Source organism: Taeniopygia guttata, chromosome 6 (assembly GCF_048771995.1).
Source record: "Taeniopygia guttata chromosome 6, bTaeGut7.mat, whole genome shotgun sequence".
NCBI classification, from domain to species: domain Eukaryota; kingdom Metazoa; phylum Chordata; class Aves; order Passeriformes; family Estrildidae; genus Taeniopygia; species Taeniopygia guttata.
In genome coordinates this window covers 10,422,772-10,449,973 of record NC_133031.1, presented here as the reverse complement: position 1 = coordinate 10,449,973, position 27,202 = coordinate 10,422,772, and the positions used below count along the sequence as shown (strand labels likewise).

Below are 27,202 nucleotides of genomic sequence, written 5' to 3'. Positions count from 1 at the left end.
ATGCTCAGCATATTTTCTTCCAAGAAAAATTGGAGATTACTATCTAAGATGATACTTTGTAGAGTGAGTAACCACTGCAAGGAAGAAAATTAAGTACAGATATGTAGGGAAAGGGAATTGCTGCTGAGCAGGACAAATCCATCTTTTTGTGGACCATGGGACCATAGGGTGTGTGGCTGTAAAAGGAGCAGTCTCTTCCAGGAATCTCAGTGAAGATGCACTCTATTATCAACACAGAAGTGATATATTGGTATTACTTGCAGCTTGGGTTCCTTAACAGAGGCTAGAGAAGACTATTTAATACAGCAACACATGTAATCAGTGGAACAGGAAACCTCACAGCTTCACACAGAGCAGTCATGAACTTCCATGTGGCACCATATTTAGCCAGCTCCTTCCTGCAGATTCCTGCTCTGTCCCTTCATGGCTTTATAGGACATTATAATACCTTTTGGAGGGTCTAATTCTTTCCCTTGCCAAATGCAGTCTTCATCTTTTTGCTCCTCCACTCTAACTGCACTTAATCTGAACAGCATCAAAAGCTGGGAGCAAAGAAAGGATAGCAAGCACATTCTGATGAGGCAGAATGTGGGAATGGAGCATGGAAAGGAGGCAAGGGAAAGAGGCCACATAAGCATCCCAGGCATATGGAAGGAGACAGCACAGAACAATGGAGTGAGGATGAATGCCAAGAGCCATCAGTACTTGTCCTTGCAGCTGGCTGCTACAGCTGAGGCACACAGCTCTCAAGGGTGGGATAAAGCCTCCCTCAAAAGAGAGGAGAGCTTTGCTATTCCTCAGGGGTGAAACAGCCAAACAATTCCGGCACCTCAATAATCTGTTCACCCTTCCCACGAGGTGCCAACAGTCTGATACGCACAACTCTGTGCACTCTGCCTGAACTACTGAGAATTATATGGCAAACCAGCACGTGTCTCAATTTTAGGAGTGCTGCCCTGAAAAGAAGCAGTACAAAGCAGTGGGCAATCAAACAGGGAAGAGATTGCAGCTCAGGTAGATGTGGTTTGCTGCTGTCCATACAAATGATGATGCTTACTGACTGCTGACCACTTCTTGTCATAAAGAAAGCAAAGCACACATGTAATCGAGAGATTCTCATCCACCCACCCCATACAGATGACAAAAGGATTAAAGGATTTAGTCTTGCAGAATTTGTTAGTTAATTTAAGCAAAACAGAGAAATAAGAATATTTTAGACAGGAAAGGAATTTTGATGGTAGGTTAGGTTACAACTCTTGTCAAAAAAAAAAAAAAAAAAAAGCAGAAAGACTAATCATTTTTTTCCTACAATAATTAACCTTAGCCATTGCTTATGAAAAAGGCCATCTTACTTTGACTTTCTATTTTTTTAAACACCTGCCATAGTATGAACCACCCTTAACCATTTTTAAACCCTCTATGATTAGGTAAGGAGAGAATGCTGACATTCTCAAATAGAACAGGATGGTCCCAGTGACCCCCAGGATCAAGGAAAGGCAGCCCAAATTCACCCTAATACCAGGGCATTCAGATTTGGCACTATGTACCAGAATCTGGGGTTACATGTAGTATTTTTGGAGTTTTGGATAAGATGTCCCATTCCAGACGCTTGAGGTAAACGCAGCATTGGTTCCAATTCAAAATAGCTTCCTAAGTTACTGGATGCTTTAAATATAGCATGAGAGTCCCACAGAGGCTTCTCAAGAGTGTACACGGCACCCTAACCAGGTATAGTAAGTACTACAATGCATTGCAAATATTTTTATTCATGTCACAAAGACTAATTGTCACTAATGCTGGCTTCAGACTGAGAACCCATAAATTGTTTAAAGTAAATATGTGCCCTTAAGCCTGCTACTTTTAATAAGAATAAGGGTTATGTCTGTATTAGGTATGGCTAAGCAAGAGAGGCATGGATCCAAAATAGCCCAGAAGATGGAATTTGGACTCTGAGTAAGGGAAAGGTAGGAACAGGGTGAGACTGTGAAAGCCTGTGTTCCTCCAAATTCCCAGCTGCCATTGCTACAAATCAAGTGTATTTGGAAGGATTTTGAAGAAAGGTTAAAACCTATTTATGCACTGTGTCCAGGCACTGAACACCTGTGGCATAGATGATCACAACACCAGCTACGCACGTGGGAAGTGCAGAAAGTAACTCTACCCCCATCAGGGGATTTGAATGCCTTTAAGACATTTGGCCCATTTCATCTTCCTAAAAGAAGAGCAAGATCTCATTGACATTTTGGGAAAATGTCTGCTAACCACCACTACCAAAGAGTCACCTTGTAGGAAGCCCATTCAAGATATTTTCTGGAGCTATTTATAAGCTGAAAGTGAATTTTTTGAAGGTACCTAATTACAGGTACTCTCCTCCCTCTATTTATTGTGTGCTTTTTTCTCCTGTAAATCTCTTAGAAGAACAGAAACAGCTTTACATTAGGGGAAATATTATACTCTTTGTGGATCTGAAAAATGGGAGATTTTAGAACTGTCCCCAAAGGATACCCAACAGTAAGGCTGACCTAAGCCTCAGGGCCAGCTCTATGTGACCAAGCTTTTATTTCTTTTATGACCTGAGTTTTATGATGGTAGCTAAATAAAATAATTTGAAAAATAATCATAATCTAGGCAACACATTTTGACAGGTGATATCTATTAGCTTTTAAATATATAGTGTGAATTATGGGTTAATGCAATGTGCCTTAACAGCACATTTACTGAGATCCTTATCCTCACTCTGTACCAGCAAAAATGAAATTCTTTATAAATTAATGAATGCCATCTATTAAATATCATAGCATACTTCTACCAAATGAGTATTTAGGAATTAAGACAACTGTAACAGAAAGCCTATTTGAATATTTTGTTCTCAGGTAACCTTTTTATTAAGGTTTTAATTACACTAGTACAGAAGAAACAACCCTTTAACATGCTGTGCATAGAAACCATTCTTTTCCAATTAGCATTATTCATTTCTACTAGCACAGTACTGCTGACATTGGCAGACAAGGTTTTAAATTCATTATATTCTCAAAACTTGCAGTTGCAATTGATTTTTACCATCTTCAGCAGAAACTTCCCTCTTTCCTCTCCCCTTTGCAAGATTTTTAAACGGGGACTAATAATTTACCTGCACATTGATAATTTGGCTAATCTTGCAACAAAACTCAATGGAAAAGAATGTAATCTCATATTACACTGGACACTATTTTATGCTATATTATGCATTAAAATGGTGGCACCTCAGGCACCCATGTGCAGACACTTCTAGTTACACACAAACTGGCCACACGAGATCGTCTTCTCAGCTCAGGTAGCTCCAGCCCTCTGTGAAAGCTAGATCATTATGAAGACTATTGCATTTTGTACATCATTTTCATACTTCCACATTGCTAGTCAAGGCTGGTGTTATTTTGTATTTAAATACCTACATTTTTGATAGCTATATTATAACATACACTTTATGCTACTAATTGGACAACAAGATGAGAACTGCTGTTGCTAGTATAGAAAGTTAATGATAACATATTTGCAGAGCTAATTTCTCCTTGTGTTCCACTGGCTGGAGAATATTTTGCAATAATGTATTCACAATGGAGATAATGACAGAGTTATCTGCTGTCTTATTAAGACAGTCATTTACAGAGTTCAGACATCAGACACTAATAAAAAATTTTATCTGAAAAAAAGATTATTGTGCATTTTAATTATAAAGCACTAACAGCTTGGCAGCTTTAAATTCATAATTTAATGCCTACCTCCTGATGTTTACTCATTCTAAAGGATCTGCAAAATTATTAACTTCAATAATAATTATGTAAATCTGAGGACTTCCTGAAACATACTACATCAACTATATTCTCATACAAATAAACTCTAGGTCAAAGACTGAACAATATGTCAGAACACATTATCCAGTTGCCAGGGCACACTGTCAAATCTTAAAAGAAGTGAAAAAGGAATATAACTATTTTGAGTTGTGGATCTGTTTCCCTATGTAAAGAAAACCCTTTCCTCCCTCCTCCATAAAACCTCAAAAGCAACTGTTATCCCCAGCTGTGAACTCAGTTTCTCACCAGTCTTGAGCCCATGTTTCCCACAGCTAACACTGTATGCCCCCTGTTCAAGGGAAGAGCTGCATTTCCCTTTCTTTTGCAGGAAAGAAAGCTGCAAAGTCACTTCATTAACTGAGCTGGCAATTACATAGATGTTATTCAGCCCAGTTATTTCATAGAATGAGCTCTTTTCACAGATAGTGCCACACAAGTATTGATGATTCAGCTACAATCCCACTCCAAATTAAAAAGCACTTAGGAGGTGAAATGAAGAAAGGGTTTCAAACCCATGGATTATGTATTTTGTGTCTGAACAGTCAGAACACTAGGTTTGATGATCCAACACCATTTAAACCAGAACCTCAGCTGTTACAGGCCATTACTCACATTTATCTGGCCTACATTCTACCAGGATGTTATGTTTCTTCTGAAATTCAAAACAGATAGAATTGAAGAACATAGCCTTAAACAGACAATTTCTGCACAGTGTCTGTGCAGGGCACATAATACTCCTTATATACCCCCGACCTTCAGCAGTGGACTTAGTATTTAGTGATTACTTTAATCACACAAACAGATAAGAGGGGCTGCCTTTGTTTTCTGAGTACCTACTTGATTTAGAGGAGAAATCATTTGACCAAGAGCTGCAGCTAGCTACATGCTGTTCCTGAAAGTTATTTTGTCAAGAACAATACAAGCATTCAAATCCCATTGCGTTATCATGCTGCAGTTTAAATAAAATTATAATAAAAGCACTCTTCAACAAATAAACCTGAGTTTAAAGTTACAACAACAAACTTCAATGATTTTTCAGAATATTTTCTGCAAGAAAGAAAACAAAAGCTTCTTACTTCCATCATGACTGTTTACCCAGAAGGGAAAAATAACCCATCTTGTGCTGGAACTGCTCTGGATACAAAATCGGGCATTTGCTGAAATCAAACCTTCTCTTAAAGTGTTAAGGGCTCTGGTGAAACATCCATTAGGACTATTTCTCAGATCTGACACAGTATTTTTAATCAAGACAAAAAATGTTGTCTACCTCAGAATAACTAATGCCTTACCTCTTAGAGCACCTGCACAGCCATGTTTAACTCTGTTTTACTCAGAGCAGAGACCTGAACTGTCTCCCTGATAAACTGGGATTTTTTGATCCCCAGGTGCCCAAACCCATTTCTCTGATCCAGTATTATTTAAATGGAACACAACTATAAAATTTGCTCCCTCTCTCCTTGTCTGACACAGACACGACACTTGTGTTTGATGAGACATGCAACCTTATCATACAAATGCCCTGTACACTGAACTGCCATTTATAGTACAGATGCTGTCTGCTGGAACATCTCAAATAAACAATACCAAATCAGGAGGCTGAGGAGTTACTTGTAGAGCTCAGGCTCACAGAAACACAATCATTTCTGATGTAGCTGTAAACATACCAGAACTGGCTTGCAAATTAGTTTGAAAGCAAACATACCACTTCAGATAACTGGCACTCTCCTAGGATACTGACATTGTTTGTATATATAACAAATAATTGCAGGTAATAAAATTCAGAATGCTGTGACTTCAGATGAGGTGACTTTTACTCAAGAAGTAATCAACAAAACAAACAGATTATCACAAAGAAATGCTGATGCCCACAGAATAGTTGTTCTATCAAAAAAAGAGATTGTAAAGATTCAGATTGTCCTGAAAATCTGGCCTGGAAGTATTTAATCTTCCTCTCGCAAGGGAATATTTTGAGTTCAACTGAAGAAGGTTGGAAGAATGTGAAACTGCTAAGGCATAAGAAATTACTACAGTTTGTCTAGGCATAAGACAGTCATTATATTAAATGGCTCACTTCCTTCTCAGAAGTTGACTCAGTCATTTGAACTTAAAAGGAAAAAGGAAACATCTCTATTAAGTAATGGTTAAAGAGGAAGACTCCTAGACTTCTTGAGGACATCAGACTTATCTGTTAGTTTAATAGAATATCAACTATTATAAATACTAATCTATAGCTTTTGGTCTGATGAATGACTTCTACTTTGGAGAACAAGAAAAGCCCTCTCAAAGCTGCAGTTACAGCTTTAGGACAGCTACTCAGCAGTCTGACTCACCAAAGGTGGATGCTTAACAGGGGATGTTGTATCAGCACTTCAAGAGAACTTGCCGAATTGTTTCAGTTCACTCAATACAGGTAAACTGCATTTTCCTGATTATAGTTTATGTACAGCACCACATGGCCATTCAAAGGACAGCTGCAGAATGCACAGAGCCTGACCCAGATCATCTGAGGCTTCCCTGCATTCAAGAATAGAAGAAAAAAAGTGAAGAGGGACTGCCTTTCCTCCTCAGCTGCCTGTTGTAAGGCACTGATACACAACACAGGAAATGAATACTCTCACATAGCTCCTCTAAAGCAGAGGCAGTGACAGCCAGAGGTTGGCATATGTATGCTAGGGAGTGGAGGAGGGACAGGAAGCAATCAGCAAGAGATGCTGATAAAAGGAAAGAGCCTAACAACTCTGAGGAAAAAAACCCTTCCTGCTTCTGCAGAGACAGACTTCAAAATACTAGACCGGGGTTTTCCCCCCAGACTCAAAAAGCTGTTTCAGACTGCTTGTAGCAGAGTCAGTATACAGATCAGCTAATTTAATTCTTTTTGTAGCAGTGTTTGTTATTTCCCCTCCCTGGACTTACACATTCAGCAGATTTCAACCTTTAAATCACTTAATCAAATAAAGAAAAGTATTTCTTAAAGGTTTTTGTTTTGTTTAAACACTATCTCCTGTTTCAGGCTCTGGCTTTTGATGTGGAACCCAACCTCTCTAATAGAAAATACAAAACTGTATAGATAACTGCAGAGTGAATATACCAGTCATGAGTTACTACAGTGATTTAAATACTATTTCCACTACCTCAGATAATGATTGCTCCTTCACACATTTCAGCTCATTGCATCACCTGCAAGCCAGCCTGTCTCTCTAGAAAAGTTTACTGTTCAGAAATAAAGATTCAGAATTAAATGAAGATGTTCTGTTATTGCAACCAACCATGTACAATCATACCATCTTAGGTAACATGGCAACTGAGCACTTAGATAATTAACTATGTCCAAAAGCCTTCTTACAAAGGATTAGTCTATAAAATTAATGAATTCTGCTTGCTTCCAGACAGTTCAAGCAGTAGGAGAAAATAAACAGCTTTGCTGCCCACATCAATTTGGAAAGACCAGATTTATGTACATGATCACGCCACTGGTGACAACACTTAGCACTGCCAACAACCTGCAAGTCTCATCCATTTCAGCAGGGCTGACAGATGCTTGGCTTTATTAAGTCTGTCAATACTGTTTTCCTATGTCTGCTACCTGCTCATGACATCTCATGAGACAATTTTACATTTCATGACAGAATTTTTCTAGTGGGTGCAATGGTTTGCAGGGTGGGGACTGGAAAAATAGTTTACAGATGATTTCTCGATACTATTGTTAAAGCAGAGTGAAAGCTGCAGAGTGACCTTAACTCTTCCCTACTTGTTTTTGTCTCCTGCTTTCTTGTTCCCATCCCCTATGTTAGTCAGGCATTTATTTTTAGATAAAGAACAGATAAGCAAAACAATCCATTTCAGGGGAACACATCTTCACCTGTCACCCAGCTGACTGACTGTGTCCCCTGTGCATTATGCAGTTGATTATTCAGCAATGAGCTGATCACCTGGGCCTATCTTAATGGAAGAAAATCCAGTGTCTGAGACACCATTTTAAAGATTTCTTTAGAAGTGAACTGTTATGCCAAAGAGCTCTGCATAATTCACTTCCTCATCCACTGTGTTAAGAACATTTTTCCTGAACAGAAGCCTTAGCAATCCCACAATCCTGTATTGTGCTTTTCTCAGCAGGTTTCAAAGACTTTCATGATTTCTCCCCTACTGTCCAGGCAAAGTGTGAGGTGGGTAGGAATTGTGTAGGGCTGGCTGACAGAGTGCAGGTCAACAGGTCAACCTTATGTCCATGCATGGGCTAGCTTCATAAAGGCACTATACTGGTGCCCTCTTTTGGGAGGGTGCTTGGAAACATCTTGGCCTAATACTGTAGATGTGATGAACAACCCTGCTGTGTTAGACTCCTTCCACCATTTTTCTCGAGTTTAGAGGCAGTGCTCTTGCAGCATGACAGAAGAGCACAGAGCCTCCATGAAAAAGGAGAAATCCTTCTGTTCTCTGTGGCCCACCCACAGACAGTCCAATTAACTGAGGGCAGTCAGAGCAGAATGAACATGTCTGCATGCAAGCCCAGTCTGCAGGCTTAGAAGGACACTGTGCACATGTAGCCAAAAGGGCAATGGCACATCTGCCATGGTACATTAAAAGCAATTATAATACTCTAAGTTGAAGTATTTGAAGTTTAGGACTCATCTTGCACTTAGAAATTCTAATCTCATCTCAGGGCAGCTGTGGATCAAAACGAGTCCATAAATATATAGCATCCACTAGCAACATTTAGATCTCTGCACCCTTTCCAAGTAGGAGATCTTCCTCACAGTTATCTTCTCTCCCCTCCTCCCCATCAGGAATATTATAAAATGTAAGTACAGCTTCCCTTTTCCCACTTCAATAAAACTGCAACTATGGCTGAGTTCATAGGTCAACTCACTTATGACTGAAATTTCTGATTTGGTTTAGAGATATATTTATGTGATAGACAATAAAGAAAAAAAAAACAGATCACAAAAACGTCACAACCAGCGGGCATAACTATCCCAGCTCGCCCTGAAAGACGCTATGCTTCTGCCCTCATAAGGCAGGCTCTAAAATCCAATCCCATCCCAAAGCTGTAGTCCCAGCTGGGCCTCACTGGGAAGAGTTTAAAAACATTTAACAGCGTTTTCTGCCACTGCTATGGTTGAAAATGCAGTTAGGTCTGTGAAGAGCTAATTCCTTCACACCTCTGGGAATTCAGCTGTTGCAGTTTCACTTCTGCTCCTCCTATACTCTCAAAAGCCTCATGAGACTCATACAGCCTTTGGGCATAGTGTTTGTACTTTCACAGATTACTATCTGAGACAATGAGCTCTTTGGGAAACAACTGGGTTTTCATTACTGATTGTGTCACATACACTGCAAGTGCTACAGCCCTGGCCCATGGCTGACAGACTCTAGGTATGACTGACTGATTTAAAAGAAAATAATCAACTCCATACAGTGCAAGCTGCAAAGTGTCATGAAAATGCCTACAAAAATATGGTGACACCTCTCTGTACTTACCTTGGGTGGGATGAGAAAAGAAATACCAACACTATTTACAGGAGCAAAAGTAATCTGAGTTTATGAAGCGAGTTTATTTTTGTAGATGGGAGGTATTTTAGGTTGTCTTTTGCTTATTTGCTTTTGATAAAACTGCCAGAACAGCCTTCTTTGCAATTACTATGCTGCAAAAGGAGTTATGAAAAGTATGTCTCATCATCATAGTATTAAGGTAAATGTGGCCCTGTTTTCCAAGAAAGAGATAATGTGCATAAGAACAAGAGAGATCAGGTGATATAGTTTCACAGGATGAATATGAAATAGCATAGCTAAGATTTCAGAAGCCCACCAAGTGACTTTGAATCACATTTGTTGTAGAGATATACATTTTGTACCCACAACTTAACAGACTATATTTTTTCATTATGAAAAAATCAGCATAGTTTTAAAAGGAGTGTAGGTGGCTTTTTTATTATTATTTTTGCAGTGAAACAGACCTTTTATTTGCATTCTACTTGTTTGTCTGATTAAATCATTCTGGTATTTCTCTTACATACTCTTATGTAAGTAACCTCTCTTGTCACTGTATTGCAAAATAAGCCTTCTGCAGGTGATTTGTGGAGGAGCCAAGACCTCTCTAGAAAGATCTGAACATTCTGGAGAAGATTTGAGACTGTCAGAAACAAGAAAAGAAGAAGGGAGCTACCAGAAGTCACACAGAACTGTCTTATGAGAGAAAAGTAGGTAAAGGAAACACAAATTTCCTGAAAACCATTCAATGTTAAAAATATTTAAGAAACATAGCTAATTCAGGTAATAGGAGTACTGAACAGCAACACCTTAAAATAATGCTTCAAGGGGAAAAGAAAAGTAAAAGGCAGCTAGGAGATATATGGCTGTAATTGACAGATACACTAAGTAATTAATTATTAAATCCATGCTGTTTGTCTGCTGCAAATGGAAGGCTTCTGCATAATTTAAGACAGTATTTTAAGTACTACTGAGTCTTCTGCTTGACATGTCTAATTTTTATCCAACTATTGCACCCCATCACAAGAGGGGTCACATCCCTGTCTTTGTTCAGTTTGAACACCTGACTTCACATACTTACAAGCAGTTAGATGTTTATTTTCTATAAATATAGTTCTATATTCCCATTCAGAGTTGTTCTATTTCCTTCCCCCCCAGATTGCACCAGTGAGGCCCCTATCAGCAAAAAAAGAGACAGCACCGCACAGAATAGAACTGGAAGATTACTTAAAAGAGACAGTATCACCATCCATACAAATATACTAACCACAACTGTCTTCCTGAGGCATTATCAATGCCAGGTTGTACTTCAAACTGGCAGATTTCTAGTTCACATTATATTGTCTTTATTCACACCTAGGTGCAAAGATCTTCAATTCTGCTAGGCCAGGTCAAAGTGTACATATGACTGCTATTTTCCAGCCCAAACAAGCTCAACAAGGTTTTTTTGCACACTTACTCTGGAGATGGTCAAGGGCATGTTGAAGTCCTTGCCCCCTTGCAGTCGGAAGCCCCACGGTCCAGGTCCATTCAGAGTCACACTATAAGCCATGTTGTACCACTTTCACAGGCAGCAACAGGGCACTGCAGGACAGAAGGACGGGGCAGACAGAAAAAAGTGTGAAAAAACAGACTGAGAACAGGATAGGGTTTTACATAAATGAAAGCAATTCTCTCTCTGCCTTGCCTGTTCAGTCGTGCTCTGATACCACCTAAGAATAGATGGGAGCTATAATGCAGATGCTGATATCCCAGCTGAGTAGGGCCCATAAAAGGTTTGTAACCAGACACCTACTATGCAAAGACTTCATGACTCAGAGGTCTAATATAGTCCCCACGGAAGGGGACAGATCTTTCTAGGCTCCTCAAGCCCCTCATGCTGCTCAGTTACTTTATGGACAAAACATATGTTTTAATAAAACAAGCAAACAAAATCACATTCTAAAATCCCAAACACTAAGTCTCTTCTGTAACCTGTTAACAACTACAAAGCCATTTTTAAATTCTGCTTCAGCACACAAGTATCTTGCACTGTGACATATAATACAGGTTCTTTCTATTAGATCTTTCCACATGTAGCAGAAAAGGCACCAAGAAATCGATAACCTTCTTTTGCAATGCATTGTTAAACTGAGAAAAATACATACTATATGTATTTAGCATTATAAAAAAAAAATCCACAACTTCATGTTTGCCTCTTGGTTCCACAGCCCTTACTTTCCCTAGGAAAACTAACATTTAGTTTTTCTGAATACAGAAAGATCACGGGATACTTCTAATCAGCATATAATTTCTGTGATAAAAGCACAGTTTCACTACATACCGGTTTCATCATTTCAATACAAGTCTTCTAAAGGTGTGACGCTTGAATTAAAGTCTAGGAATACAAATAGTTAGCTAATTGCTTCTTTAATTAATTGCTTGATTTTTTCAGTTTACATTCCAGTTCTTCGGAGTTCCATAAAACTATAACCCTTGTTCAGTAATGCTGGATAGCATTTCTGCCCTAGATTGGAAATTGCTAAAATACAGAGGGCATGAGGGTAGGGAAGAAGCTGTTGGTAAAACTACAGATATAACAAAAAAGTTTCTGCTCTCAGGGTAAAGCTACAAACATTAAATAATGCTCACCCTTTTCAAGTCATTAATTTGTGCAGGACCTCCAGAACCTCTCTTCTGTATCTTCACAGCACTTATCCTCCTTTATCCTCTGGTTAGAAAGAAATTGCCATTATATTAAAAAAGGGGGGTAAAAATGTCCCCCAAACATGGGTTCTACTTTGATAATCAAAAAGACAAGCAAACACACACAATGCACTAGAGTGAGGCAGCTCAGCTTGAACATTGATCACCCTGCCAATACACCTACCTTAAAACATGACAAATATCTGATTACAAAACAGCAGAGAGCAAACACTACCAGGAACTCAGTCTTTGTCAAAGAAGATGGTCAATAATTTTGCAAAACTATGAAGCAAAAAATGTTTCTAACATTCACAGTGCCAGAAAAGCCATCTGTACAAGGGAATAATTAATCTCTGCATAGGCACTAGACTAAATCAGAGGTTTTAGCCAGAGGTCCACATTAAACCGCAGCAATTCACACAGATTTAAATACAAGTTACACTAAGCCAGTGGAACTGGCCCCATCCAGAATGAAAGCAAATAGCAAGATACAGCCTGAGAATAAAGCAGGGTTTTGAGGTCTCACAAATACCTTGAAGGTACATTTACATTATGAGTATTTATAACCTGTCCTCTGTAAGTCCAGAACCACTGATGTTTGGATGATTATTTTGAGGAGAGGTAAAACTGACTTGTTGGACTTAAAATGGCAGTTTCCTATCCTGCCAGTTTATCTAGTACTAGTTGGTGGGTTTTTTTTTGTTTGAAGGTATAGTCTCATTGTACTTTTACTTTTCCTATGAATTCACTGCTGGTTTTTTCCTAGGAATTCACTGCTTTTTTTAGTGCCCTTTCTTGGCTCCATTTCAAGAGTTCAGGAGAACAGAATAAAAGCAGGAGTAAGATAAATATAAAAAAGTTTTTGCTTCACTACTACAGACAGTATCACATAAATAAGTGTTAGAAGAAAGACCACAGTTTTATGGACTTAAAATTCTGTGCATGTTATCTTCCCATACCTCAATCTTCAGTAATTTGTGTAAATAACAGAAAAGGGGGGAAGCAAAACCTAGAACAGAATAAAACCACACAACAAACTGAATAGAGCTAAGCTCTAAGAAACAGAGATGTTGTTTAACCAAACACTGTGTGCTTCTGTCCTACTTTCCCACCTGTAACATGGTATTTTCTTATCAGGACATCAGAAAGGATCTGAGAGATCCTTCAGGCTGAGTGGTGAGCTAAGAAACGAGAGCGGGCATCACATTGGGGCTCTGTCATTTGAATGAAATGTTAAACTGAGGTCACTTGTTCCTGCTCCTTTGGTTTCTGCCCATGTCTGCCCCAATGTTCAGTGTAGCTCGGCATTTTTAAAAGGAAGGTATAGAGGATATGCAGTGTCCTGGTCAACATTTCCCTTCAACACATCAGGACCACAGCTCTTTCATGCATCCACACTACCCCTTCCAGGTGCAATACAGGGAAAGAAGATTCCAGAGTTTGCTCACTCCAAGCCTCTCTAGAGTCTGTATCCCCTCTGCCTGCCTGAAGAAAGTTCTGCTCCTAATAATGAAATTAAAATGCTACAGAAGCTCAGGCTGTAGTCACAGATCCATTTGTTAGGGACACCCTTAGCATAGGTCTCACCTTCTACAGACTTTTAGCACAATCAGCCTCCAAGTAAACCTGGTGATCCACCCAGATGGCTGTTTCAGCCCTGCCCTGCTTTCAAAGGTGACACATCAGTGTAGCAGGTACAGTGCTGCCACAGCTACACCAGCACAAACCTCAGCAAAACCTTCTGGGAAACCTGAGGCTGAAATAAACTATGTGCACAGAACTGTCAATTTCCTTGTTTATCCAGAGTCTTCTGATGTTTAGATTTTAAGTTATTTTACATAATTGCCTGGTAGTCCGTTTCAAAAATAATTTCTGTTTGCTCAGATTTTGTTTCTCATGGTGTGCCTTCTTCCCTACATTCTCTGACTATGTCAAAATCCATGACTTGCTTAAAGCTCCCTCCCTTCAGAGAGAAGCTATGCTGAGTGCTGAGTCAGATGAGGTCACTGATGTAAGGGGTGACATTTAAACAAAAAACATATTCCAGGAGCAGGGTGACATTTTCTCTACACATATCAAATCAGAGGATTTTCCAGAGCTCCCCAGGCAGCCCCCCTCGTGCCCCAAGCTATTCCCAGCTGACTGATGGGAACAGTTGCGAGGAAGCTGGATGGGTACCAGCAGAGGAGAGTGCCACCACCTCCAGCAAATGCCTCTGAGCCCGAGCAGAGCTGTCCTTCCACAAGCCCAGCAGAGATGTCACACCAGCGGAAACAATTCACACGTGCTAGGGGACCATGCTGTGCGTATTACAGTGAACCGGCTTTGGGAGAGCCACAACTGCATGCTTGGGAGTGCACAGACATGAAGTGAATGAAATAAAAGCTACTAGTGTCAATGCTAAATTAAGGTGGAAGGAAACAAGTAATGGAAATTCCAATTGTTAAAGTTGCTACTACTTCACAAAGCTGGACACATTAGTCAGGGGTTATATTTTAGCTCCTGTGGCCCAGGGGAGATTTGAATTACTGTTACTGCAGCAACAAGGTTGTGTCATTTGGTTCATCAAGGATTGCTTGAGAGCTTGACTTCTGAGCTGCAACAGACTATGGATCTCTGGCAAATAAAAAGATGCATACAAGGTCATGGTTTCAATGTTTTATGTTTAGGCAAGTGAAAGATTTGTGCCAGCCACAAATAAACTATCATCTCCTCTTTAATAGAAAGATGTTCAACAAGCTGGATAGATTTTCCCTTAGGAAAAAAACCCAATCAATCAGACAAACAAAAAAAATCCAAACAAAAACCAAACCACTAAACAAAAAAAACCCAGGCAAAACGATTGTCTTTCTTTCAGTCTCCCTCACCTGAGGGAGTGGCAGTACAAGAAGGCAGCATTCAGCTTTATGACAAACACACCCTTTTTGTCCTATGGATTCCTGCACTATCACCAGTACAACTATCTACAGTCCTTCAGAAGAGTGGGAAGCTGGGTGAGTGGAGCCTTTGAAGTAACTACTCACTAAACACATACATGAAGAAAACCCAAGCTTTGACCCAGTTGTTCAATATATGCAATCCTAGAGTTTTCCAAAGTTTTGAATCAACCCAATGCTAAGTACATTTCACATGAAATGAACAGCTGTATTTGGGGACTGATCTTCATTGTCACCCACAGGGGGAAATAGACATCTACTATATATTAGCTAAGCAGTGCTAAGGAATTTGAAACTGACACATTAGAGATGGGGAAAAAAATTAGCTCTGGATTCCTACCTTGCCAGTGGCAAACTGAATATAAAATTATCAAGAGCAAAGATATTTTTCCCCACAAGTTCAATATTGCTTCCAAAGTAAGACTATTCTGCAAAACAGCTTATTGTGATCTCCTTTCCTTCACTGCTGAAATCTGAACTAAGTTGAGCTAATCATACTTGTACTTTTTTTCATCTATTAATTTAAAATCCTTCAATTCTCACTGGCCTTAGGATTTCTGAGTTCATTTTAGCCCCTTTATCAAGTTGTCCTAAGTCTTGATCTTTCTCAGGCCGCTAAATTTTCTATCTTGGCTTCACCACATTCTGCTTTGTCAATACCTTACTAAGACTGTGCTTTGTGAGTTCCAGAAAAAAGCTGATAATGCTGGGGAGATATGCTAGAGCAATATAATGATGCAGTATTATCTTCCTGGTCTATAATATAATGCCTTCAGAAATGCAGCTCAAATGTTTCCTGTTTGGCTGTTTGCTGCTGCCAGTATCTCTTTACCAATTAACTGAATTTGCTATCTACCCCTCCCTCTAGATCCTTCACCATCACTATTTCCATCTTTACAAAAGAAAAAAAACCCCAAACAAACCTGCATTTCACACTTATTTTTCCTCTACTGCATGCTTTTTTTTCCCTACACCAACCTCCTTTCACTACCATAAAAATTTGGTATACAACACAGTTAATCAGAACTAAACTTTTAAAGATACAAAGATTTTTTTAGTAACTGTATTAAATTGGAAACCTGTGGAGAGACAGATTCACCATGAAAGGCAAGGGGAAGATACCTCTCCAGACTATGAAGACTTAAGTGTATTCTCATCTTACTAGCTTTTCAGTCATTGATTTTAAAGACACTCACTACACCATATAATACTTAAGACTTCTATGGTACTTAACCATCCCATGATAAGAAAATTTCTTCTTTCAAGGTAAAGAACATCTAAACACCTGTTGTTTTAACCATGTCCTGTTTATAAACATAACCACAGCACTTAAGTTACCCACTTTAAGTGAGAAAATGAGTCAACAGCAGCAAACTGGACTAAAACACAGGGCCCGGTTTCTAATACATGTACTTGAGGCAGAAAAAGAAGTCTGCAAAATGTGTCACTGTTCAGTTTGCATTGTTGTTCTTCAACTCTGGGCTGAAACCAGGAAAGTTGACAGCAATCCTGACTATTGTAATCTGTGCCTTGCTGCATCGGAACCTAATTGACTGTTTGGCCTCAGAAAAAAGCAAACAATGAACGAAAAAAATCCAAACAAACCCCAAGACATCACAGTCAGCTCCCCACAGACCAGGGGCTGAGCTCCGATATGGAGGTCACAGGATCTCTTAGGGGGGGCAGGCTTTGCCTCCTGCCAGCCCGAGGTCTGGCACAGCGCGGGGAGCGCACAAGGAGCCTCACGGAAAGGATCCTGTGCCCTCAGTGTCATTTGGCCACCGCAGATTCCTCAGGGATCACCACTGCACGCTGATGTAGCTGCGCGCCTGTAACCACAGGGTTGCAAGATAACTAAGCAGCCTCCCAAAAGTTACACTTCAGCCTCGCCTACTCACTCCTGCCTTGCCAGCAAGGGCTCTCCAGCGTTTAATTTTCCACTACAGACACGCTGTAGGCGCGGCGCGACCCACCTTGCCCGCTCGCAGCGTCTGGCTCAGCGGTACCTCCGGGCCGAGCGGCCGCCCCCCGCCGCCTCCGGCCGCTGCCCGCGCCGCGTGGGGCTCGGTCCCGCCCCTGCGGGAGCCGCGGCTGCCGCACCCACAGACATCGCCCCCGCAGCCAGGGGGCGGCCGCGACGGGGCTGAGGGAAGCGCTGAGGCAGGCGCCCGGTCCCGTGGCGGGGAAAGAGCCGCTGCCCCGCAGGTGGAGCCTTTAAAGCGCCCGGGCCGCCGGGAGTGCCGCGCTGAGGGCGGCGGCCGCTCCCCGTCCCGCCGCGAGGGGGCGCTGGGCTGGCGAGGCGCCGCGGGTGGGGATTTGCCTCAAGCGGTGGCGCAGGGGCCGATCCGCGAGAAGCCGCTGCCGGCGGTGTGTAAATATCCGAGTTTGGGCCGAGATCACCTCGGGGCCGCGGTGGCAGAGCGGAAAGGTTACACAGAGCTGTGGGGAGCGGTTCGGCCGAGCTCCGGGGCAGCAGGTATCCCGGGGGGCGGGCGTTCCGCGTCTGAGCCCTCAGGGAAGGATGCGAGGGATGAAATGGCGGCGGGAGCGGGGGGGCTGCGCCCGCGGGTGGGACCAGGAAGGCTCTGGAAGCAGCGAGGGCGGCCGGGAGGGGCTGCTGTCCTGCCCAAGTTCAGTATAAGCTCTTGAGCCTTGTGCGTTAATGAATTGCGGGCTTAGAGCCCGCAGCCTTCAGCCCCTTCGCTCACCGCCTGCTGCCTTCAGCCCCTTTGCTCGCCGCCGGAACAGCGGTGAGAACGGTGGTTTCATTCACTGACCCGCAGGAAAAGTGGAAGTGAGGTTGTTTGTCCCCACTGATTCACTGGTGCTGATAAGCGATGGTCGTTTTAGTTAAATGGAAAAGTTAAAACGACATCCCGAGATAAGACAAAGGGTTTGGAAGACAAGAAATGCAGAACAAACTATTTAATTGCCCATCAGGATACTGATGCTGAGATGATTTAAGAGATTGAGCCTTGTGGTGCTTTCCTATAGTCCTGCTGAGTTCTGTCAAGGACCAGGCGGCCCGCTCCATACATCCCTCTATTCAGCAGTTCTGCTTGGTTTGCTTTTTTGGCTTTTTATGTTATGCTCCCCAAAGTATCCTGCAGAAAGTCAGCTATTTTCTCAGTGCAATGACAGCGCCACTGCTTTATGAGTTTGTTAAAAATTTTTTAAAAAGAGAAAAGCCTGTTCCCAATCGTTGAACCGCTGGGAACGCGTGCGGTGCCCCGTGGCATGGGAGCCCGCTGGGATTTGCCCAGGAGCGAGAATTCCCTGGGCTGGGAAGGTGGCGGGCGGGCGGCCCCGCGCTGGCTGCGCAGCGGAGCGGCCGTGCCGAGGGGCCGCGCCCGGTCAGCACCAGGGACAGGGCGGCGCGGGCGGCACCGGCCCCGCACCGGCCCCGCACCGGCCCCGCACCGGCCGCACCGCGCGCGCCCGGCAAAACCCCGCAGTTAGGGGCAGAAAGGGCCGCGAGAAACACAGCAATGCAATCGCTGCAATACACAGCCCTTCTGAGAAGCGTCTCAGCTCCTGCCTACTTTAAAGCGTCGCAGTTCAGGTTTAGTGTTTCTCGTCTTATGGAACCTCAAGTCTCTTTGCACTTTACGGGATGCATAGACAAGGCCAGGAAAAATTGATCTAAATTATTTCTGTATTTATCCTTGGCCAAAATTCATATTCATATGGATTGTGACTTAATAGTAGTTGCAAAAATATTCCACTGACAAGCTGGCTTATATCCCCAAACGGAAACATTTTGCATCTTGTGATGAGGTGAGCAACCTTATAAAGTGGCATTTTTGGTGATTTAGGCTGGAAAACATGATCCAGATGGTGGGAAATTATGCTTATTTAATGATGTTCTGTTAGATTATCCCATTCTATGTGTCATAGAAAAAATCGTATTTAGATTTAAGGACTTCTACCTGAACCTTTTCAGGGCCTTCGATAACCTGATTTTCTGCACCCTGGTAAAAGTGTCAGCATGGATGACTGGGAAGTGGCCAATAATCCTGTTCTGATGAGTGGTGGATCAGCTTTGCTTCAGACTTTGTTTTTGTTTGAAACAGGATGAAATACACAAGCTTGTGTGTTTCTCCATAGGTCACTCAAGGCTGAGGAACTTGAAAGTATGGAGCTCAGCGATCTCTGAAAGAGCCTGCAAGCTTGTTCCCAGGAACTTGTGCCTGTCATTTGGAGGGACAAAATCCTCTGTCCCATTTTTCTAGAAGGCACTAATATTAAACACATATTTTAAAAGATGTTTCAGAAATACAGCCTTGGAATAGTTCCCTGAAACACCTTCGGGGTCGCCACTTATTATGAAAAGCTGAGCACTGAGGCTACACTGACTGAGCCATCTTGTGCAAACAATCCTATTTGCCTTCTGGAAAGTAGCTTACTGGTAGATTTAGCTGTCTGTTTTCCTCAGTGACTCAGTGTGATTTGCTTTTGACCCATGAGTTTCATTCCAGCCTGGTCAATTTCTTTTACTGGAAAATTCAGATAGTTCTGTCAAGGGCTAGTTTTCTGCAAGTCTTTCTCCTTTTCTTTTATTCTTTCTTCCAACCACAATCTGATCTTCCAGACTGTTTCATCAGCTGTTTAGCCTCAGATCAGTCTCAGAAACATTGTTTTTCTTGTAAATAGGCCCCTCATTTTCCTGCAGTAGGGTTTCATAAGGTTTATCAGGTACTTTAGTAAGCTGTCTGCACAGTTTAATTGCAGTAATGGTAAACTGAAGGTGCAACACCCCTGGATGGACACTTAAAAGAATGACTGCTACCCAACAAGGCTGGCTTCCTCAGGTACTGAGAAGCTCCTCACCAACGATATTAGGAAAATTATCAAGTAAAGTACAGACATTGCAGCACAAAGTATGGATATGCTTTCTCCTGGAAAAATGCTTTTGATATGTCATCTCATTCCCTGCCCAGCTGAAGGGGTTCTGAGCTCAGAAATAAACTAGTGATGAGTGTGGCTTTCTGAGAGCCCCTGCTGAGGAAAGAGTAACTGGGAAGAAGATACTGCCTTTGGTTTGGATGGGCTGTGTAGGTGTTATTTATCTGTGGCAACACTGATGTGACTGTTCAGACAGAAGCGCTGGCATTCAGAGGAGTGCAGATCTGGCCTGCATTTGCACTGTCATTTACCCAAACTGTAACAGATCCAGTAAATGAGGCTATTCCATTTGTGATTGCTTAGCAGTTCTGGTTTTCCCACTTCTTTGCACATGCTGTGTAAAGGGACAGGAGAGTCATTGGTTTGTTCCTTCTGTCACTGGCAAATAAATACTCAATTTATAAAACAACTCACAGTTTTCAATTCCCTTCTCACAAAAGACTAGAAGGAATTTATTTAAAGTTAGGACTTTAGATATGTCCAGTTAACAGTCTGATTCATGTGGGATTGTCTTCTGGCATTGACAAAAAAGCTGCCAAAGGAATCTAATACTTTGGCTCTCCAAAATTATTTTCTTTTGCAGAAAATCTTAGGAATGCAGCTGTGTAGCAAGCACAGCTCAGATGAGGATCATATTTTTAGTGACTTTACTTTAGTGATTTTATCATTGTAAGATAGAGATTCATCATTCCTATTTTCAGTCTTACCTTAATAATTTTGCAGGCTTCCTAGTGTTGCCCACATATAAGAGCAACCAAATATGCAAACAAAATAATCAAAATGTAAAGCTGCTACATACAGTTCAATAGAACATTGAGAATTGCAATTCTGGAGTGTTGCTCAAAGATGAAAAAGAAGGCTGTCTACATGATAACCTCCTTGGACTGTTCCTGTCATTTCCCTGGGCTATATTATTAGCATAATATTGCTGGTACAGAATGAAAAAAGAGTTATGGGAGTAGGTAATTCAAGAGGAACTGTCAGCAGGATGAACCCCAGAAATGATGCTTGACTTATAACCCTCACCACTTTTGTGCTAAATCTGGGCTAATCTGGCCCCAAAATGTCAGAACAAATGACTTGTGCATTGATTTTAGATAGAAGAAAAACTAGAATTCTCCTAAAAATTAATATTTTCAGTTAGTTTGGCTAAATAAATGTTGTCCTCCTAATTCTAACTCATTGCTCAACTGTAAATACTCAGCTGTAAATGCAGGCCCTTTATACAAAGGGAAAAGTGAATCTCCTCCCATTTGTTCCTTTGGTATTTCTCAGCATCTCTCCATTGAAGATTGATTAATCCAACATTGCCTCTTTCTTACAACGGGCACTGTTAATCTTCTGTTTGAGTATGCAGAACCTTCTTGAATTTGCCTTGCAGCACTTCAAGAGTAAATGATATGACCTTTTACAGATAATTTTGGGTACTGCACTAAATTGAATTAGCCAATGCACAGAAGGAGTTAATACCCTACTCTGACTCAGAACTACCTGATACTTACCACAAAGCAGCGTCAGCTGAGTAGCAGTCTTGTTCAGTTTGATTGCTTGGTGCCTTGAGCTGATGATTTTTTCAGTTGAGCCTATTGATTTACTGAAGCAGTTTTCATTGGGATGTCTGAAAACTGGGATAAATTTTTCAGAGGAAACGGTGAGCTATGTTTAACTTAGCTGCTGCTGGAGCCTGAGTGCTGGTATATGTTCTTCTTCTTTCTGACATCTTGGTGCCCAACCTTGAAGAAAGATCAAGACTATCTTGATGGTCAGGTGCTAAATATACAGCTCACTAGATGGTAACTGAGCAATCAGCTTTGTCCTTGCACAATGTTTTCAGGCAGTAAGAAGATCAAAAGACTAATAAAGAAAGGCACACCATGTCAAAGAAATGTTCTAGACTATATCTGTACAATCCCAATAGGTAAAATAAATTTATTTTGTAGCTTTATTGGCAGTTTCAGTAATTCAAAGTTTGTTTAGGGCCAGCCAAGCTTTCCAACTTTCCAAGCTATCCAGAGCCAGTGAGCTCTGGGAGGACAAGTGTGATACAAATTCAGGATCCTATTGTATAAATAATCTGTTTCAATTCCCCCATTATTTAAAACAGCGCATGAGTTAACAAGAATAGAACTCCCAGACAAGTCAACAGGAATGTCTTATTCTTTATTCCATTTCTATTATTTCATTCTCCAGCCCTTTCCTTTACATGCTGGATATACGTTGTAGAGAGAACAGAATAAAAGTTTCAGTGATGAGCTTTTTTCCTCTTATGAGCTCTTTCAAGTTTAGATCAAGTAAACTAGTAACAGTCAAATTTTACTGAAGTCAAATAATTCTGCTGGAACCAAGCCACTGAGTCTTGGAAAGAGGAAGCAGAGAAATACAAGTGCCTGCAAGTTAGTCACATGTTGAAACAGAAACATTACAGGGTCCTCTTCCCTTGTACAAATCAACCATTTTGAGTGTACTGTGGTGTAACTTCCTCTGGATATGTAATAGCTGTGGGTGTCACATTTGGGAATTCCAAAGACTGACAGCTCTTGAAGTTCAATTGAATATCCTTTGGACCATCAGAATCCTTTTTCAAATTTCTATCTCCAGTCCTGAAATACACAACTGGAGAATAAATACTAGTATTGTTAAAGTCTTAAGAAAATAGTCACAAAGACACAAAGTGCCAGTAGAGGATGTTGCTTTATTGCTACTGGACTTTTTGGTTTTTAACTGAAAGATTCAGAATTGATTTATGATCCTCATGAAGTTGTTTAATTACCATGATTTTCTGTTCAGAGAATTCCCCTTAAGTAGTGGATGAGAAACCCAATTCCCATCAGGATCCACCTTGTATGGCTGAATTCTCGAAATCCTTTTGCTGTAAGTCTTTACTGCTATCATGCCATTCCAGTATGGCTGTTCTGGTAAGACGTCTGGCCTTAACCAGCTTTTGGCTAAAGAAATGCCCTGATCCTAAACCCCAAATCCTGGGTTTCCCAGAAATGGTTTCCAGTGACACTGGGCAGTCAGCTGTGTTATTTTGAAAACCTCATGCAGTAATTTTATTTTTACAAGCTGCAATTCAGGCAGCTCACTCTGTTGCCATGCTCATGAAATGCTCTGAGAAGCAGTTGTCTTTGTACTGTGACCCAGTAAAAATGGAGCAGGGTCAGCTGTGATGGGACTCTTTCAGGAACAGCACAATGAAGGGAAGCTGCAAGGCGCAGGTCTGTAACATCTGTTGTGGCCTCCTTAGCCTTGTCTCTAGAATCATTATGGTCTGGCTCCTGCATGTGAGGAAAATCAAGGATTCAGTGAAAGGAGCAAGGAGAAATCTGGCACAAGATGGTAACCCTGAGTCCCTTTTCTGGCCCACAAACACAAAGATAAGATGCCTGTTTCATATGAAGTTACTGTTTTTCAACGATTTTGGAGGTATCATGAATTGTGTTTTATTTCCTTCTTTTGCCTTTAGTCATAGTCTACCAATACAGTTTGAAAGAGCAGCTCTTTCTGTGTGAAACTTACTTCTCATCTAACTGAACATAATGATCCTGAACCTGAAAAGCTGGTGTGGCTTTTTCTTTTTCAGAGGAATGATTTTCAAAAGGAATCCATGCAGTGAATGTGATGAACCACCAAACTGCCTGATGCTGCTACCCCAACTCTGTCCTTCATCAGATTAAATTCTCTTCTTACTTCACTGAGCAGCAGCAGAAAGTGAGTTTTAACAAGTGCATCTGGAAAATAGCACTTTGAATAAGATCTATCAATACACATTAAGGGTTCTGCCATGTGCTTCTGTTACTCAGAGGCTTCAGCTGAGAACAGCAGCATCAAAAGGATTCATATTTTTAAATCACTGTTGGAGGGTTATTATAAGCCCAGGCTCCATCTGTTTACATGTTAAGGTGGAAGCATAAATAGTTCCTTTAAAAGCCAGGAGGGAAGTGTGTTTAATTAATGCTGGTTTTGCCACCTGACAGTGGGGCTGTTTGGAAGGGGGCTCTAGAAGTGTGAACTACTAAAAATTAGAAGAAGATGGTGATACTGTTGGGAGGGCTTGAAAGCAGGAATGTCCATGGCATGAGTGTCAAGGAATGCTCGACTACAGAACCTGGCAGGTAGGAGGGAGCAGAGTCCTGATCAAGAGATCAGGGTTTGAATGGGAAATGAGGGGACAAACAGCTATTTCTTAGCAGCTTCATGCAAAGTATAAGCAAGGGCCTTCCCTCTGGCCCTGTGGGTTAACTAGAGAAGAGCTGACTCGTCCCTCATTGCTGGAAGTAGGGAAAATGAGAAGAATCTCTAGGAGATGTGGGCTGAGCTAAGCACGATTTCTGCAGTCTGCACAAGAGGATGAAGGTGAGCAGTCACACTGGGAAAGAACTTGTAAGTTTAAATCTGAAACTTTTTGTCAAAAAAATCCCCAATTTTTCTTTGTTTTTAAATCTTTCTTCTTTTCTTTTTTTCTTTAGAGGTGAACTTGTATAGTATATCTAATATAGACAAATACGGGAAGAGGTATTACTGAAAACATTGTCATATGTTCAATTCTATGGTTATGTGTTACAACCATGAACAGTCTGGTGTATGTTAATACTGCTGGGACACTGATGAGAATTGATTTACTCGAAGTCACAGGTCAGCACTGGACAGTTACCTTAGAGATTCTGGCATACTCTGGTAATAGCCACATGCTCCAGCCACTAGAAATGCTTCTATAAGCTTTTAAGAGTATAGTCTTATTCTTGCCTTCTTTCCTTCCTTTCATGGTGAACATCACTTTATTCTTAACAGGTCTTGGAATTCAAGCTTTGATGAATTGTCCTATATTAAATCCTTTTATATTAATGAAGCTCTTTTGTGCATGAAAGGAGAAGTTGGTTCTGAAAGTGTAACTCGTGTCTGGACAGGGCAAAAACAACTATCTCATGTTTGGAGCCGGCTAAAGCATACAGTGTTCACTGATTTTCATTCTAGACAACATTCAGGGAAGCTTGTGGAAATCTTGTTGGTTTGATTTTGTAGTGCTTCACCCAGGTTATGTTACCCTTGTTCCCTGGATGACACTGCTGGTCAAGGATTCCCTTCTTCCATGAGCAATTTCTGCCCTGTTAAAAGAGCAGAAAACCCTAAAAACAGTTCTACCACCTTGACTTTGCTCACTTCAAGGGGCAAACTTTGTATTTCATACAGGGCTTTTGATCAAAAATGTGTATACAATTGCCTGCTACGTATTTTTCTTAGTTACAACTTAACAATAAAATGCCTGATTCTACTTCACTCATGTTACCTGTAAGCAACAACTGAACTCTGTGTGGTGGACATGTGTAAATTATTTCTGTTGAGAAAAAGAATGCCTATGCATTCCTTATCCCTTTCAGTAACAATCTCTGTCTTTCATATGTGATAGTGTAGTTTAGATGTTTTGATAACTGTACACTAAAGGAAGAAAATATGAATAAAATAAATGGAAAAAATAAATTTTATTTCCAATTGTGAACCTTGGAACAAACTGTAAAAGCTAGTTGAGAGTAGCCACATGATAATGAAGAGCATATTATCTCTATTTCACAGGCAGAAACATTTAGATATGAGAAGATCAGGTAATTTTCCCAAAGTCACACAGAAAACATGGAAAAAGAAAAAATAGAATCTTGGACTTCCGATACAAACTTGTATTCATTTTTTCAGGACTGTCATTCCTCCTCTTGGTAAGGGTTTGATATAGCAAAATGCTTGCTGCTTTCCACATCGAATCAAAATTGCAACTCAGCTCAGCTATCAGTATTTGCTTTGGCTTTAAAAAATCTGAAACTTAGAAAAAAAATTAATGTAATGATGAGAACTGATTTCCTCAAAATTCCATGGTGTTAGCAGCAAATACTAGTCTTGAAAAATATTTTAAAAATTCACTAACTTTTAGTACTGACCTAACATGCCCTTAACTCTGTCATTTCACTTGTGTCCTGAGGGGTTGTGTAAGTATATATGCATATGATTAACTTTAGGCATCTGAAAAACTTAATAAGAAAGCAGTTTTACCAGTTTTACAGCAAAGGGTGCATCTAGGGGTGTTTAATACATTTTTGAAGTACTGAGGCTTTTGGAGGAAATGCTCTTACATTAGAGGTACAGTCACTTTCTTTGTAACCTTCCAGGTATGGCACTGTGTGGAAGAGTATAAATTTTCCTTTTTATTTTTCCAGTCAGTGGAAAACATTGTAGAAATTGTAAATATGCCCATAAGTGTCCCACAGCCTATCCAGGAAATGTTCCTCTACAGAACTTTATGTTGGAGACTGTGTGCTATACAATGATGTAGTCTCAGATTTGTGTGTCTGTTTCCAAACCATCTTCTTGTACACTTGTGGAAGTCGCTGGGTAGTGTAAATGTTGAGAGAAATGAGCAATGGCTTTGCTTTTACATCGTGAGTAAAACACACCCCACAAAAATTTCCCTTAGCAAGTTATTTACATAGGTATCATGTTTAATTTTTTATGTGCATGATGAGCTTTACTCTCAGGTTATGTCTGTGCACTGGCACAGCTTAACCAGAGCTGCAGCTCTCGCTGCTCTACACCATACCCAAGGCTTGACTCAAGCCTGATCAAGTTACACATTCTACCTATCCTCCAAGTTACAGTCAGCATCAGAAGACCTACTTAAGCCATTTTTGATGTGCTTCTAAGTCATAGATCTGGTGGATTATGACTGAGGATGGATTGCAGTAAGCCAAATAAAAGCGGATCTTAAAAAGGTCCTCCCAATAAAGTCTCCTTGGCAAGGGTTGGTTAAGATTTTCCTGAAAGTGACTGAAAATATCTTTGGTAATAAATCTACATAAATATATGTGTCTAAGTTTAAAAAGCAAAAAAAGAAAAAGAAAAAACAAACCAAACCAAAAAAACCCAACAAAAACAAAACCAAAAAAACCTCCAAAAAACCCCTCCAACCCAACTCTCCCCACCAAAAAAACCCCCACAAAAATCCCCCCAAAACCAAACCAAAGCAAAAAAATCCTAAGCTTTTATATAAACCTCTTTATAACATTCCTATGACACTAGTAACTCCAAGGCTATAAGCACACGTGTTTGAACAGAGATACTTGTTACCGGCCACTGAAATACCATTGTGTGATACTAACAGTGCATTGCAGATAAACACCACCAGCAGGGGTTTCAGCAGCAGAGACAGACAGGTGCCCTGTCAGAGTTACTGGGACAGCAGTGCCTTTCACTGAGGGATCAGAGGATGAGGGGACTTCTTGGGATGGCCTAAGGAAAAAATGGCACCAAGCACCCTGAGGAAAATGGGCACATGTGGGCATGGTGACTTACCCATGTTACACCCTGAAGCTCTAG

General features: G+C 40.9%; 2 protein-coding genes across 16 annotated transcripts in view; one reads left to right on the top strand and one right to left on the bottom strand.

Annotated features, from left to right (window-relative positions):
* LDB3 (LIM domain binding 3) overlaps positions 1–17,065 on the bottom strand; it is a 114,760-nt gene extending 97,695 nt beyond the window's left edge. For 10 of the 13 annotated variants that reach the window (XM_072931437.1, XM_072931440.1, XM_072931441.1 and 7 more), the window contains exons 1-2: positions 11,005–11,111; positions 10,777–10,901 (exon numbers count right to left, since the gene is read on the bottom strand). In XM_072931437.1, the coding sequence (XP_072787538.1) occupies positions 10,777–10,869 (93 nt within the window). In that variant the 5' untranslated portion in view covers positions 10,870–10,901; positions 11,005–11,111. Of the gene's footprint in view, positions 1–10,776; positions 10,902–11,004; positions 11,112–11,948; positions 12,028–16,911 lie in introns of those variants that run through there. The other 3 variants (XM_072931438.1, XM_072931439.1, XM_012574459.5) reach the window with 3 other exon arrangements.
* Positions 17,066–17,256: 191 nt separating this feature from the next.
* WAPL (WAPL cohesin release factor) overlaps positions 17,257–27,202 on the top strand; it is a 134,379-nt gene continuing 124,433 nt past the window's right edge. Inside the window, exons 1-2 of one of the 3 annotated variants that reach the window (XM_072931424.1) lie at positions 17,257–17,414; positions 23,427–23,554. The gene's annotated coding sequence lies outside the window, so the exon portion shown is untranslated. The remainder of the gene's footprint in view (positions 17,415–23,426; positions 23,555–27,202) is intronic. The other 2 variants (XM_030276710.4, XM_072931423.1) reach the window with 2 other exon arrangements.